General features: G+C 54.2%; 1 protein-coding gene across 2 annotated transcripts in view; it reads right to left on the bottom strand.

The window, feature by feature from the left end:
• Nucleotides 1–12,443, bottom strand: part of GARNL3 (GTPase activating Rap/RanGAP domain-like 3) — an 88,433-nt gene that overhangs the window by 3,402 nt on the left and 72,588 nt on the right. For both annotated transcript variants that reach the window (XM_006768542.2, XM_015567067.1), the window contains exons 19-26: nucleotides 9,948–10,046; nucleotides 9,347–9,463; nucleotides 8,634–8,809; nucleotides 6,646–6,804; nucleotides 5,437–5,503; nucleotides 2,368–2,475; nucleotides 852–970; nucleotides 391–529 (exon numbers count right to left, since the gene is read on the bottom strand). In XM_006768542.2, coding sequence (XP_006768605.1) covers nucleotides 391–529; nucleotides 852–970; nucleotides 2,368–2,475; nucleotides 5,437–5,503; nucleotides 6,646–6,804; nucleotides 8,634–8,809; nucleotides 9,347–9,463; nucleotides 9,948–10,046 — 984 coding nt within the window. The remainder of the gene's footprint in view (nucleotides 1–390; nucleotides 530–851; nucleotides 971–2,367; nucleotides 2,476–5,436; nucleotides 5,504–6,645; nucleotides 6,805–8,633; nucleotides 8,810–9,346; nucleotides 9,464–9,947; nucleotides 10,047–12,443) is intronic.

Consider the following 12,443-nt stretch of genomic DNA (forward strand, 5'->3'; position numbering starts at 1 on the left):
CTCTGTTCCATGTCTCTGGATCCGCTCTGTTCATCAGTTTATTTTGTTACTTAGATTCCACACACAAGCTCGGTCACGTGATCCTTGTTTTTCTCTGAGTCATTTCACTCAGCATAATGCTCTCCGGGTCCCTCCAGGGGGTGAGAGATCCTTCTGTCTCACTCTGCACAGTGTTCCATGGGGTGACTGTGCCCAGCTTTCTCATCCACTCGGCCACTGATGGGCACTTGGGCTGCATCCCCAAGTTTCTTAAGAATGCAACCAGTGCACTCAGAATACACGTTTTTTATGGCTTTCAATGGTGACTTCCTTGGGCGGTAGTCACGTGCTGATACTTGACAATGAACGGACTAAGAAACCTCTGAACAAGACAGCGAAAACGGGACTCACCTTCCCCCAGGGACGACGGGAACACGGGGGCATCTCCGCCCGGGGGCGTCTGCGGAGAGTTGTGGGCGCTGGCCCCCTTGGAGCTGCCTCCAGACAGGACCTCGCTCTCGGCCGCGGCTGCTGTGAAGTAGATATCCGACTGGGAGGAAAGAGACCAGACACGTGAGGGCTGCCGGGTGCTGGGGACCCTCGTCCTCACTCAGCTCCTCCCCAGCGCATCCCAGGGCAGCGCTGTGCCCGATGCTGCGGGAGAGGCCCGCACAGCCCCCCTCACCGCACCAAACAACCGCTCGCTCTGGGACTAAGAGGGGCGCCTGCAGCCCTCGGCCGCACATGAAAACCCCACCGGGAGCATTTCCGGCCTCCTCATCGCCCCCTGGCGTCCTGACACCTGACTGGGAGGGGCGTCTCCTGGCCTTGGGGCCCACAGCTGCTCGGATGGAAACATGGGGTCTGCTCACCCTGGAGGCCACGAGCTGCAGCTGAGGCACGACCGCGGTGTGGACCAGGTTCCCGTTCACCACCAGGCGGATCTCCATGGAGTCGGGGGTGAAGGCCAGGAGGTACGGGAAAGCACAGACTGCAAGGCAGCGGGGCGTCAGCTCCAGCCCCCCACTTGTGGCTGTGGGGGCGCCGTGACTGTCTCACATCCCTCCCCAGTTCTCGGGAGCTCCCGCCCCTCCCAGTGCTCCGGCTGCCTCTCCTACTTCGCGGGCCTGTGCCCTGGTGGCCACGCTGTGCCTCTGGTAGGGGTGCGCTGTCTCCTCTCCTTACCGCCTTCCCTCCCGCAGTCCTGGAGCCCCATCTTCCAGAGGCTCTGCCCAGGCCCTGGGAGACCCCTACGTCCACACCACAGCTGACCCAGCCCTCCCTGGCCTTTCTCCTCTTCAGTCCCTGTCATCAGTCACCTCCCTCCTCCTCTGTCCTGTGTGAGGGGCGGGGCCCCGCCTCATCCCTCACCGTCCCTCACCACGTCCCTGCGTTCGGTGGGCTTGAGATCGGCCCTTCTTCTTGACATCGTTTTTCCGATACATTATGGCTTCCACACACCACAACTGCCTTGGTGCCCAGGGATCCCACTCCTGCCTCTGTACTGGCCCCTCCCTGCCCTCTCCCCCCCAACCTGGCCGCTCCTTTGCACTCTGCTTGGTGACCCTGCACTTTCCTGGCTCACCCCGGACACTTTCTACCAAACATCGCCTCTCGCCTCTCACCTCCACCCCTCAAGTGACCTCCAGGGTGTGACTCGGGACCCTGGGAGCCAGCTCTGCCGTCCCTGCCTTGTTACCACACCGGCCTGTCATTGGCCAGGTCCATGCCTTTTTACCACACTGGCCTGTCATTGGCCAGGTCCCTGCCTTGTTACCACACCCACCTGTCATTGGCCAGATCCCTGCCTTGTTACCACACCGGCCTGTCTGGGCCAGCTCCCCTGCTGTCCCACAGTCCCTACAATGCCCACCTCTCAATAAATGCTTTTGTTCAGAGGAAAACAGGACTAACTTGGCTCGGATCTGACTCTAAACGGGCAGGTGCCCAGCTGTGGATCTTGAACCACATACACGAGGCACCACCATGGGTGTTGTGTGACAGACAAAGTCCCTGTGTTTCTGTGGTTCTAGACTTTTCAACTATGGGAATGGCGCTGGGAGCACTGGGCTTCCCTTCCCCCGCGTCAGTCAGGGTGTTAGGACTGGATCTCATCCTTGCATTTTAGAAAAAGGCGAGTGGGGCCCAGAAACCAGAAACGAAAGGACGGCTAAAAGCTGAGATTTAATTGTTCTCAAAGGATCATGTGCTCAGAACTGGGATGAACCGCAGAGACAATAGTCCTAAAAGGGGAAGAATAGAAACGACTGAGTGCCCATCTTCACATAATTTATGGCAATTTAGCAGGAAGCCGGCGAGTCTGCTGACGCAGCATGGACAGGCCCAGGGAATGCACAAGGGGAAGAGTGCAGGCAAGGGCTTTCTTACCGACTGCGTAAGGAGCCTGGTTCCAACAGAACTGGAAATCGGACGCAGACGGTTGAATCAAAAAAGAGCCCCCATTAAACGGACACACTTTTTTATAGATGCAACTGTCTGCAACGAAACAATAGGACTCATTTTTGTTGGAGACAATATTAGATGACTGTAATCAGATGCATGACAAGCAGACGACAGGAACAGCACCCTGACTGCTGTCCCGAGGCCAGGTTCCCAGGGGCAGCACTGCAATAACCACAGCTGCCACTCTGGGAGACTTTACCACGAGCCAGGCTCTGGGCTTTGAAAGCACCACCCACTGGATCTGTACGGCCTTAGGAAGTGGATGCGATTATTGCGCCCATTTTACAGATGAGAAAATTGAGGCGAGGAGAGGTGAAGTAGCTGGTCCGAAGTCTCAGCAGTACCACGTGGGGAGAACACGGGTCCGCCTGACTGCAGAGAAGGGACACTTGCTGGCAGCCCTCGGATCAGGAAGCCCTCCTGTGGGTCAGGTCCCACACGGAGCCCCACTCGGCAGGACTAGTGGTGAGAGCTCCACACGCCCCTCCTCCCAACGTTTTATTAGGAAACCTCAAGCCACATGCCAGCATCGCCTGGTGACCCTGAGCCAGCATTAGACTAAGGCAGGGGTGGGCAAACTTTTTGACTTGAGGGCCCCAATGGGTTCTTAAACTGGACCGGAGAGCCGGAACAAAAGCATAGATGGAGTGTTTGTGTGAACTAATATAAATTCAAAGTAAACATCATTACATAAAAGGGTACGGTCTTTTTTTCTTTAGTTTTATTCATTTCAAATGGGCCGGATCTGGCCCATGGGCCGTAGTTTGCCCATGGCTGGACTAAGGCCAGGTTACTTCAGCTACCCGGTCCTGGCCTGCTCCCAGTGGTTTGGACCCTCTCGTAGGGAGGGCGTTCACGTAGAAGCGGAGGCCCCTTGTATTCCAGGAGCCACCATGGGTTAGCCACACAATTTTATTCTTAAATCCTTGACCTCTCTTCCTCCTCTCACTATCACCCTCTTCCCCTCTCTCTTCCTTCAAAGCAAAATTCTTTGCAAGACTTGTCTCTATTCCTCTTCCCCATTCTCTAGTGTCCTGTGTGGTCAGCTTTTGCTCCCACTTCTGCCCCAGAGACACCTGCTCAGAGCAAGGTTCCCAGCGACTCCCCCTGGTAAAGCCAGAGCGGCTCTCAGACCCCGCCCACTCCTGGTCTTCCTCCTGCCGCCTCTCTCCCCCCACTTCTCTTTACACAGTCTCCTCAGTCTCGTTGACCCCAGATGTCAGTTACATGCTAACCACCCAGTGGTATCTCCCACCAACCCTCCCGCTGGGCTCCCAGCTCCGGACGTGACCCAGCTGATGGCTCAGGGCTCCACTGGGATCATGGGAGGCGCTGATGCGTCCAAACTGAACTCGGATGTTTCCCCCAAGCGCCCCCCTCTTCAGGGTCTCTCTTCCCGGTAAATGTATCCTCCATTCTTCCGGCGGCCCGGGCCCCACCTGCAGAACCAGCCTCTTCCTCTCATACTGTCCATCTGACCCATCAGCCAAGGGCCTGGGTTCTCAGATTTAAAATACACCCAGGAACGGCCATCTTTCGCCAGGTGAGTGCGGACGCCAGGTACCTGCTCCCACACCTTTACCAGCTTCCTGCCGCCTGCCCCCTGCCCGCTGCCCGCAGGGACGCTGTGCCCTGCCCTGCCGGAGTGAACCAAGCTTCCTACTGTACAGAGAGGATGGCGGCTCCTGTTCCCACGCTCCCTTTTCATTCTGGGATTCGTTCCCTTGTGCTAACAACTAGCTCTATCTTTCTGTTCCTAACTGCTCGCCCACCTAAAACCCCTCCCACCTTTCGAGACGTTAAAAGGAAAAAAAATCTACATCAGTGTTTAAAGCTTCCTGTCACCAGTTTTCCTCATAGATTTTTTGATAAAGTAAAAAGACCACACTTTGAAGAGATTAGCATCTTGCAAAAGTGACTTTAAACACGTGACCCCTGCTCCCCTTGTCCCCGAAAACCTGGGAGAGAGGACAGCAAAGGCCTGGCCACCTGAGCACTGCGGGTCGGACGGAGCCCCTGGCCTTTCCTGCTGCCCTGCCTGGGGACCTTCTCACCCAACGTTCCTTCTCACCCAGCGGCTGAGACAGAACCGAGGCCAAAATAGCCTAAAAGAGAGACTTATTGTTGGGGGGGCTCCTTCTTTGTGACTACTTCTCCCAACTTACTCCCCATAAATCTCAAATTCTGAAAGATGTTTTCCAAACCAAGTTCTCTCTTCATCATTGGCTTCCCCATACTTATTAATCAAAGATTAATCAGAATATCTGCCGCATGTGACATAGACAATGTCACCACTCTACATTAATTCCATTCTAGGCTGAAAAAACACGTTTTCCTGCTTCAGTTAGACTGGCAGCCTTATGCACAAAAATGTCACTACTCTTAGCCATGAAAAGATCCTGTTTATGTAGTATAAGGTTAGCTTTTGAAATGCTGCAAATCCTTAAAGACCCTGCCCACACCCACCTGCCACCTGACCCACAGTACCCCTGCCAAGGCCGGAGATCAGGGAGAGGCGCTTTCACCAGCACCTGAGAAATAGTCACGAAGAGTCCCTGTGGTCAAAATTCTGGGCGAGGGAATCACCAGCACCCGAACGTGAGCCCTGGCTCTGCGGCTTCGCATGATCTGAGAAAGGCAGTTCCCCGCCCCCGGCCTCAGCTGCCTTTTCTCCGAACTACAGGTAATAGGAGCACCTGAGAATCACAGAGACGCTGACTCCAGCGTCCTGAGCGCCGCACGTGGCGGGCAGCAAGGGCTCCCTAAACGGAAGCTGTCACTCTAACTGTCATCCCCACACCCTGGAGATGGGGCCACGATCCGGGCGTATTGGTAGATCTAGGTAGGAATGCAATTTTTAGATGTTTCCTGGAGCGCAGTTAAGGCCACGGGAATGAACCATTAGGCAAGTCTAGGGTTAAGTCCCTTCAAATTGCCCCCCAAAAGGGACGGTGGATTTCAGCAGATAAAGACACAAACACGCGGCTCACTTACAGTTGTAACACAAGAGCAGCCCGGCTTCCCCGTCTTCGTAAACATCAATAGCTGCAACGAAATGAACCTGCAATGACAATGAGCGGGGTCGTGGGCAGGCGGGAAGTTTCAGGGGCTCCCAGCACCCTGCCCAACAGCAGCCTCCCGCGTCCCTCTGGTGCCTTTGTGCGCCACACTGCCCCTCGACTGCCTGTCCTGCCCTCCCAGCGGAGGCTCGTGCCGCCTCCTGCACTCGGCTCATCTCGCTCCAGGGCAGCCGTTGGCATCAGGCAGGTCTATGGGGACTCTGCCAGGACTGAGCTGACAGTGTGGCTGTGTTCAGAGTCAGGCTGTGGGGCAGGCCATGGCGGAGCACCAGCCACGGCCGGGATCAGGGACAGAGCCACAGCGGGGGCCTCCCCACTCCCTCCTGAGGCCTCCGCAGCCGGTCAGACCGTCAGAAACTCAGCGCGGCACACCCGCTTCATGCTTCGACCCGCTTCATGCTTCGACCCGATCCCTGCCTCGGTCTCTCCGGGGTGAGGGTCCGGCAGGACCAGCTCCAGGACCGTTTCTCCAGGTGAGGACGTGAGCGCCAGCTAGAGAGCTTTCGGAAAAGGCAGTTCTGGGTCCTCACTCCTAGATCCTGACGTTATAGTCTAATGTGGGGCATTGGCTTTTCAATTTTTATTTGCTTAAAAAGCAGTTCATTTCATTGGCATTTAGAAATGATGAAAATAACATACGGTGTTTGTGAGAATGAAAAAGCACAGCTTTGTAACACGTGAGGCCTGTGCCCTGCCTTCCCAGCGCCCGCGGAAGAGGAAGCCCAGCTGGGCCCGTGGCCAGCCCTCTCGTGTGGCTCGGGGTGAGCTCCCAACCGGGAACCCCTGGGACTGGGGCCCACAAATGAGCCGGAGACCCGATCCCGTTACAGGTGCTCCACCAAACGCATGCTCTCGTTACGAATTCACGCGTAGCTTTTTGATGCTTCGGTTCTTCTATTGGAAAGAACGGAGCGGCAGGGGCTTGTGGAGCAGCCGAACGGGCAATGGGACGGTTCTATCGGCCTGAACCGTTTGACTGATAACATGGCAGCTCCACGTGCACAGCCCAGCTAGCACAGCACCTAATACTGATACGATACAGAACCTGCTAATGGTGGCTTCACAGAGCTGGAAGCCACACCGCTGGTCGCCTTCCACCCCCTGCCTGTGGCTGCCCACTCACCCTGCTGGCCTCCACGTGGTGCAGCCGGAAGGCCTCCCCCGTGCTCTCGTTCACCACGTCGAACTGGTGTCGATACGCCACGCAGATGAGATTGTCACTCTCTTCTGTTGGCCCGTCTACTAAAGTCATCACCACGGGAGAGTCGGTCAGACAGATCTCCTGCGTGGTTGACAGGGTAGGAGAAACGGTCAGGACACAGGCAGCCATCTTCATATCAAGCCCCACTGCCCGCCCCATCCAGAAGGGGGCCACCTCCCAGGTCCTGCAGACCCTGCTCCTGACAGGGAGGCAGGGATGGCAAAGAGGGATGGAGCCTGACTTCTCCCCGACACCCTGTCCTCAGGACCAGGCCTCATCCACACATAGGGGCGGGGCCAGGGAATACTTTTACAAAAGTGATTCAACAATGTGGTCCGAGTTAGCCCTTAGATTATCTGGTCCTGTCCTGAGAGAGATTTAATAATAATAATAATAATAATAATAAAATAATTGCTAACTTTGTTGAGCACTTAACACAGTGCCAAGCAAACACTATTCTCACTGAAGACTCATGACAACCTTATAAAGTAGGTAAGGTTATTATCCTACTTTACAGATGAGAAAACAGAGGCTCAAAGGTCATGTGACTTGCCTACGGTCACGTGGTTTATATGTGGCACAGCCAAGATCTGAACTCAGGAAAACTGACTTCAGAGCTCTATGCCCCATAAATGGACATACATATTCATTCAAATTGCTAATAACTGTATCAAGAAGACTAACACCTAATTAAAGCAGAAACCGAGATGCATAACTCCAGGCAAAATAATCTCTCAGCTTGCCTGCAGGCATACTCTGCCTTGGCAGCCAATGCTTGACATAGTCCACACCTTAATGTACCATAGTTTTTAAAAAGTTAGAAATGGTAAGATCAGGGAAGGAACCTGTCCCTCAAGGAGGTTTCTCCTACAAGTTCCACCCTCAATTGATTAGCAAACCTAGTGGCTAGTGGCCTGGCTGCTCTGCCCACGGCTTCCTCTGCAGCCGCCCATGCCACCACCATCTCTCGCTGGGCCTGCCTCTCAGCAGGACACCTCATCCCCGCTCTTGGCCCCATGCTCGCCTCTGCGCAGCGGCCAGAGGAGGCTCCGTAAAACATGCAGCTCTGCCCGGCCAGTGTGGCTCAGCGGTTGAGCTTCAAACGATGAAGCAGGAGGTCACAGTTCGATTCCCGGTCAAGGGCATGTGCCCAGGTTGTGAGCTCGATCCCCAGTGTGGGGTGTGCAGGAGGCAGCCGAGTAATGATTCTCTCTCATCATTGATATTTCTCTCTCTCTCCCCCTCCCTTCCTCTCTGAAATCAATAAAATATATTTTAAAAAACCAGGTCAATTCTCTGCTTCAAACCTTCCAGAGGCTTCCCCTTCATGCAGAGTCACAGCTGCAGTCCTGGGCAGCAGCCTGGTCCGTGCCCTGGCCTCCCTGCCTCTTTACTCAGCCCAGGCACCCGCCTCTTGCCTGAGCCTTGGCCAGGGACTGAAATGCCCTCTCCCCGATACCCTCATCGCCCACTCCCATATTTCATTTGGATCTCTGCTCAAGGTAACCTTTCCAGAGAGGGTTTCTGGGACGTCCTTCCTAGGATAGAGCCCCCCGCCCCCTGCCCCATTGCCCTCTGCTGTTACCCCTACTTTCCTGTTATCCTCAGGACCACAGACCTGCCTGCCGATTCCTGTTACCCTGCAGCTAGCGAGCAATCTCTCGGAGAAGAGCGGCGTTTTGTTCACAGTGTGTCCCAGTGCCCAGAACACCCCTCGGTGGTCACGGGCCTGGGATCTGGGTGGAGAAGGGAAAGACCCCGTTGGCCTTAGTCCTCTCGGGGGACAGGGCTTCAGGTGAGGGTTCCCCGAATGGGCCACTGCCTGTGGAACAGCCCCAGTAGATGACAGACTCAGGGTGGAAGGAGAGTTGGCCTGGCCCAGAGAGAGGGAGTTTGAACAGAAGACCTACCCTGATGTACTGGAATTCTTCAACGGGGGACTCCGACAAGGGGGATAACAGCGAGGGGCCGGGCACCCCTCTTAGCTTGTTGTGTTTCCTTGTGATCAGAAGCAGTTTATTCCGGATGGCGACCACCACCCTCAGCTCTCTGCTGTGGTGAGTGTTAATGGCATATAAGTGGCAGCCTGGGAAGAGAAATCAGTGATGATGATCAGGACCAGAGGTTGCCAGCCCCCAGGCCTTGGCAATCGGGACCTTCCTAGGATCCCCTGAAATTAGAAATAACCCAGTGAAAAGGCTAAGAATGCTGCTGCCACCTGGTGAAATGGAGACTTGGAATAAAAACTGGATTGAGCTATAGGAAAATTAAGGACGTTAGTTCCCTTTATTGTAGAGTTTGTGGTCTCAGCTTCCTAGCACAACATGATGTGAATTAAAGTGAGGGTGATCGAGCGCCAGAAACCAACGTCTAAACGGTTAAAGCCTCTTTTCAAGGTTTGCACCCAGAGCTGGACCTGCCCCCTGACCCGTTAAACAGCTAGGACCCCCTCTGGTCCTCAGTGGTTTCCAGGGCTCAGGGTTCGCTAAGGGAGCCCGCGATGCTCTCTTTGTGATGTTTCCGAGTAAAAGCAAACCAGTGAAATCAAACTCCTCCTCATTTGAAGTTTCAGGGAAACCTGGGCGGCCTGACCCGAAACCAGCCACGCCGCGCTGCGCGTCACCTTTCGTTTTCTCCAGCTTGTTCTCCCGGCAGTCGCACCGGCCCCACGCGGCCTGCTTGCCCTCGATGCCCTTCTGCACAGCACTCAGCCTGAAGACAAAGAGGCGGGCGTCCTTCCCTGGTGAGACGAAGTGGTCGGAGGAGGAGACGCATGGAAAAGTGAAAAAGAAAAGAAGGGGCAAGCTGTGTGGGAAAGCAGGGCTAGAGGCAGGGAGACCCCCCACTGCCTTTACCTATCAATGCATTTGAGGATGCTCTGCCCCACCTTCTCTCCTTCACTGTTCCCTCTTCAGAGAACCAATGGGCCACCCACGAACCCTGAGCACTGAGCACCAGGAGCAGAGACAGTTGGTACGACCTATGTAGTCAGACCCTGTGAGCCTCAGTGCTGGCCACAGGGGGCTGCACACTCCCCTTTCCCCTGGAGACCAGCACCCAGGAGGGGAGTATCACCAGAGGGGAGTATCATCTGGAGGGGAGCATCACCCAGAGGGGATATCACTGGAGGGGAGCACCACCCTGAAGGGAGTATCACCTGGAGGGGAGCATCACCCAGAGGGGAGTACCACCTGCAGGGGAGCACCACCAGTGGGGAAGCACACCTCTGTCTGCTCGGAGAATCAGGAGGTCCAGCGCCTCAAGCACATGCATCTGCTTCACAGGCAGAGTCCTGTCAAACACTGGCACTGCTGGGAGGTCACCTGGAAAAGGAAACCTGGTTACCAGCACAGCACCCCGAGGCACTTTCCAGAACCTAGCGAACATGCCTGTGGCTGCTCTGGGGGCCAGTTCTCGCTGGGCAAGGAAGGAGGCCAGCTTCCAGCGCTTCCATAGGGCTGTACAAGAAGTTCAAGACTCATCTCCTCTCAGTCTGGGGAGAGGGACTGACGCTTCCTTCCGAGAGGCACTTAAACCTCCAGAGAGCCCGGGACCGAGACCTGCTTCCTCAGCGCTCGTCAGAGAACAGGCGGCCTCGCTCAGTCCCAGCTTTCCCTGGGGTTCATACACTTAGTGTATACAAAATTCAGCCATTTCTCTTAAGTAGTTTCTGATTTTTATGTAATTTTTTGAAATTGTATCGTATCTCATGTTATTTTATATTTCTCAAGAAAGCAAAAATTAACATTTCCTTGTATTTAAAATAAATACAAACAGCCAACTCCAAAATGCCCTCTATCAATAGTTTACCTATACATTTTCAGTATTTCTCCATATAAGAATATGAAATGTCCTTTTTAGACAAAAACAAGAGAGAAATGATCAATTACTTTGCCCAAATAAGAGGAAAAGCGAGTTTCTGTGGAAGTGCTCAGGAAGATGCCAGGTAAATGGACGATTAAAGGCCTGTAACTACAGGCAGGATTTGCTGTTAAGCTTACGTACTGGGATCGTACATTGCTGGCGATGACTGTGCCCCTGGGGACTGTGCAGGGCACAGGCTACACGGATTAGGCTGGTCCATAGGCAAAGGGTCTGTTCTGGGCTTGGCCTGGAGTCAGGCAGGCGATGGGGCCCGGAGGGTGCGGACGTGGAGGCAGAAGTGGTGGCGTGTTGCTCACCTGTACTTGTCAGACACTCAGACCTTCAGGGGCTCTGCTGTGGGTTAGGCTTGTCTGTCTAATTATAATTTAGGTGCAAGGGGCCCTGAGCCCCTGGCCTCTTCCAGAAGTCTGATTGGGAGTTCATCCCTCCCTGACGGTGGGAGGAGGGGCAGAGCTTACAGGCCTCAGGATTAATGACCCCCGCCCGGGGGAGGGACCTCCTGCTGCTGCGCCCGTGAGAGCTCCAGTTGGTCAGAGCACAAGCCAGTGAAGCTCTCGCTAGAATCGGCTTGTCTCTAGTTCCTCACAAGGATGGGGCCCACTAAGCCCCTTGAGAGCCCACGAAACCACTCTCCTTCCTCTTCTGCCCCAACAGGAATCGATTCCCAAGCTCCCTGTGCTTCCGCTGGAGCTGAGCTGATTTTTAAAACATGGGATGGGCGCCCACCAGCACATGTGACCAAGGAGCTAGGATCGCCTCATTTCCTGAACGGCGGCTGAGAGACACCGAGGGCTTCCTGCGTGCCAGGCCCAATGCTAAGTGTCTCACAGGTCATTTCACTTAAATGTTCCCCCACTTAAGAGCTGAGGAATCTGAGGTCAGAGCTGGGGAGCTACACAGTATCGCCCCGTTTTAAATGTGAGATGCCAGTAACGTGTCCAAGGTCACGTCCTGAGCATGTGGAGCCAGTCTGTGCAAGGACAAAGGCTGTGCTCTCAGCCAGTGCCGTGGCCTAAAGGCAGCTGCAAAGCCATGGAGGGATGGTGGGCCCGGAAGCAAGAGCCCTGGAAGGAATTAGGAAGTGACAGAAGCACGTCATTTCACATTTAAAACAGGGTGACACTGTGTAGCTGCCCAACTCTGTACAGAGTTCCTCGGGGTTTATTCTCCATCACACCTCTCCCAGTGGCTGAACAGGCTGACGCAGCGTGCAGGAAGGGAGAGGAGGCAAGGTTATGAGCAGGTGACTTGTAGATTTCATGAGTTTCATGACAATTTTGGTTTTATCATCTCCTTATGAAGAAATCATCTTTCAGAGCCGGCTTTTCTATTACTGCAAAACCAAAACCTATGGTGACAGCTTGCTTAATCAGTATTTAGTCTTCCTTCAAAGGAGGTTTTGCTACACTTAGAACACAAAGCATCTTCATTTCTTAAGAATGACCTTGGAGAGAGCAGACTCTCAGGGGTACACCCGATGAAATGAAGCAGTGGCTAAGGGGACAGTGTGAAACAGCCTAAAGGGAAGGGGAGATTCACGCGTGGAAACAATGCGTATATGATGAAGCGTAGACAAGAAACAGGTAAACAAAGAAATAATAAGGATATGGCTTCGCAGCACACAGGAGGACCAGCAAGGCCACAGTCTCTTTTTAGCAAAAGCAAACAGGGAAGCGAAGACTTTCCCGGCAAATCACAAAAGTCCTTACAACTGACACATCCGTGAACATTTGCATCCGTAAAGGTGAACACGTCCAAAAGGGACTTGGTAATCTTGGTTTAAATTTTATGTTGCAAAAAATAGAAGTAACTCAAAAAAGGATTTTTCCTGTTTT

The sequence above is a fragment of the Myotis davidii genome, unplaced genomic scaffold (genome assembly GCF_000327345.1).
Source record: "Myotis davidii unplaced genomic scaffold, ASM32734v1 scaffold142, whole genome shotgun sequence".
Classification (NCBI taxonomy): Eukaryota; Metazoa; Chordata; class Mammalia; order Chiroptera; family Vespertilionidae; genus Myotis; species Myotis davidii.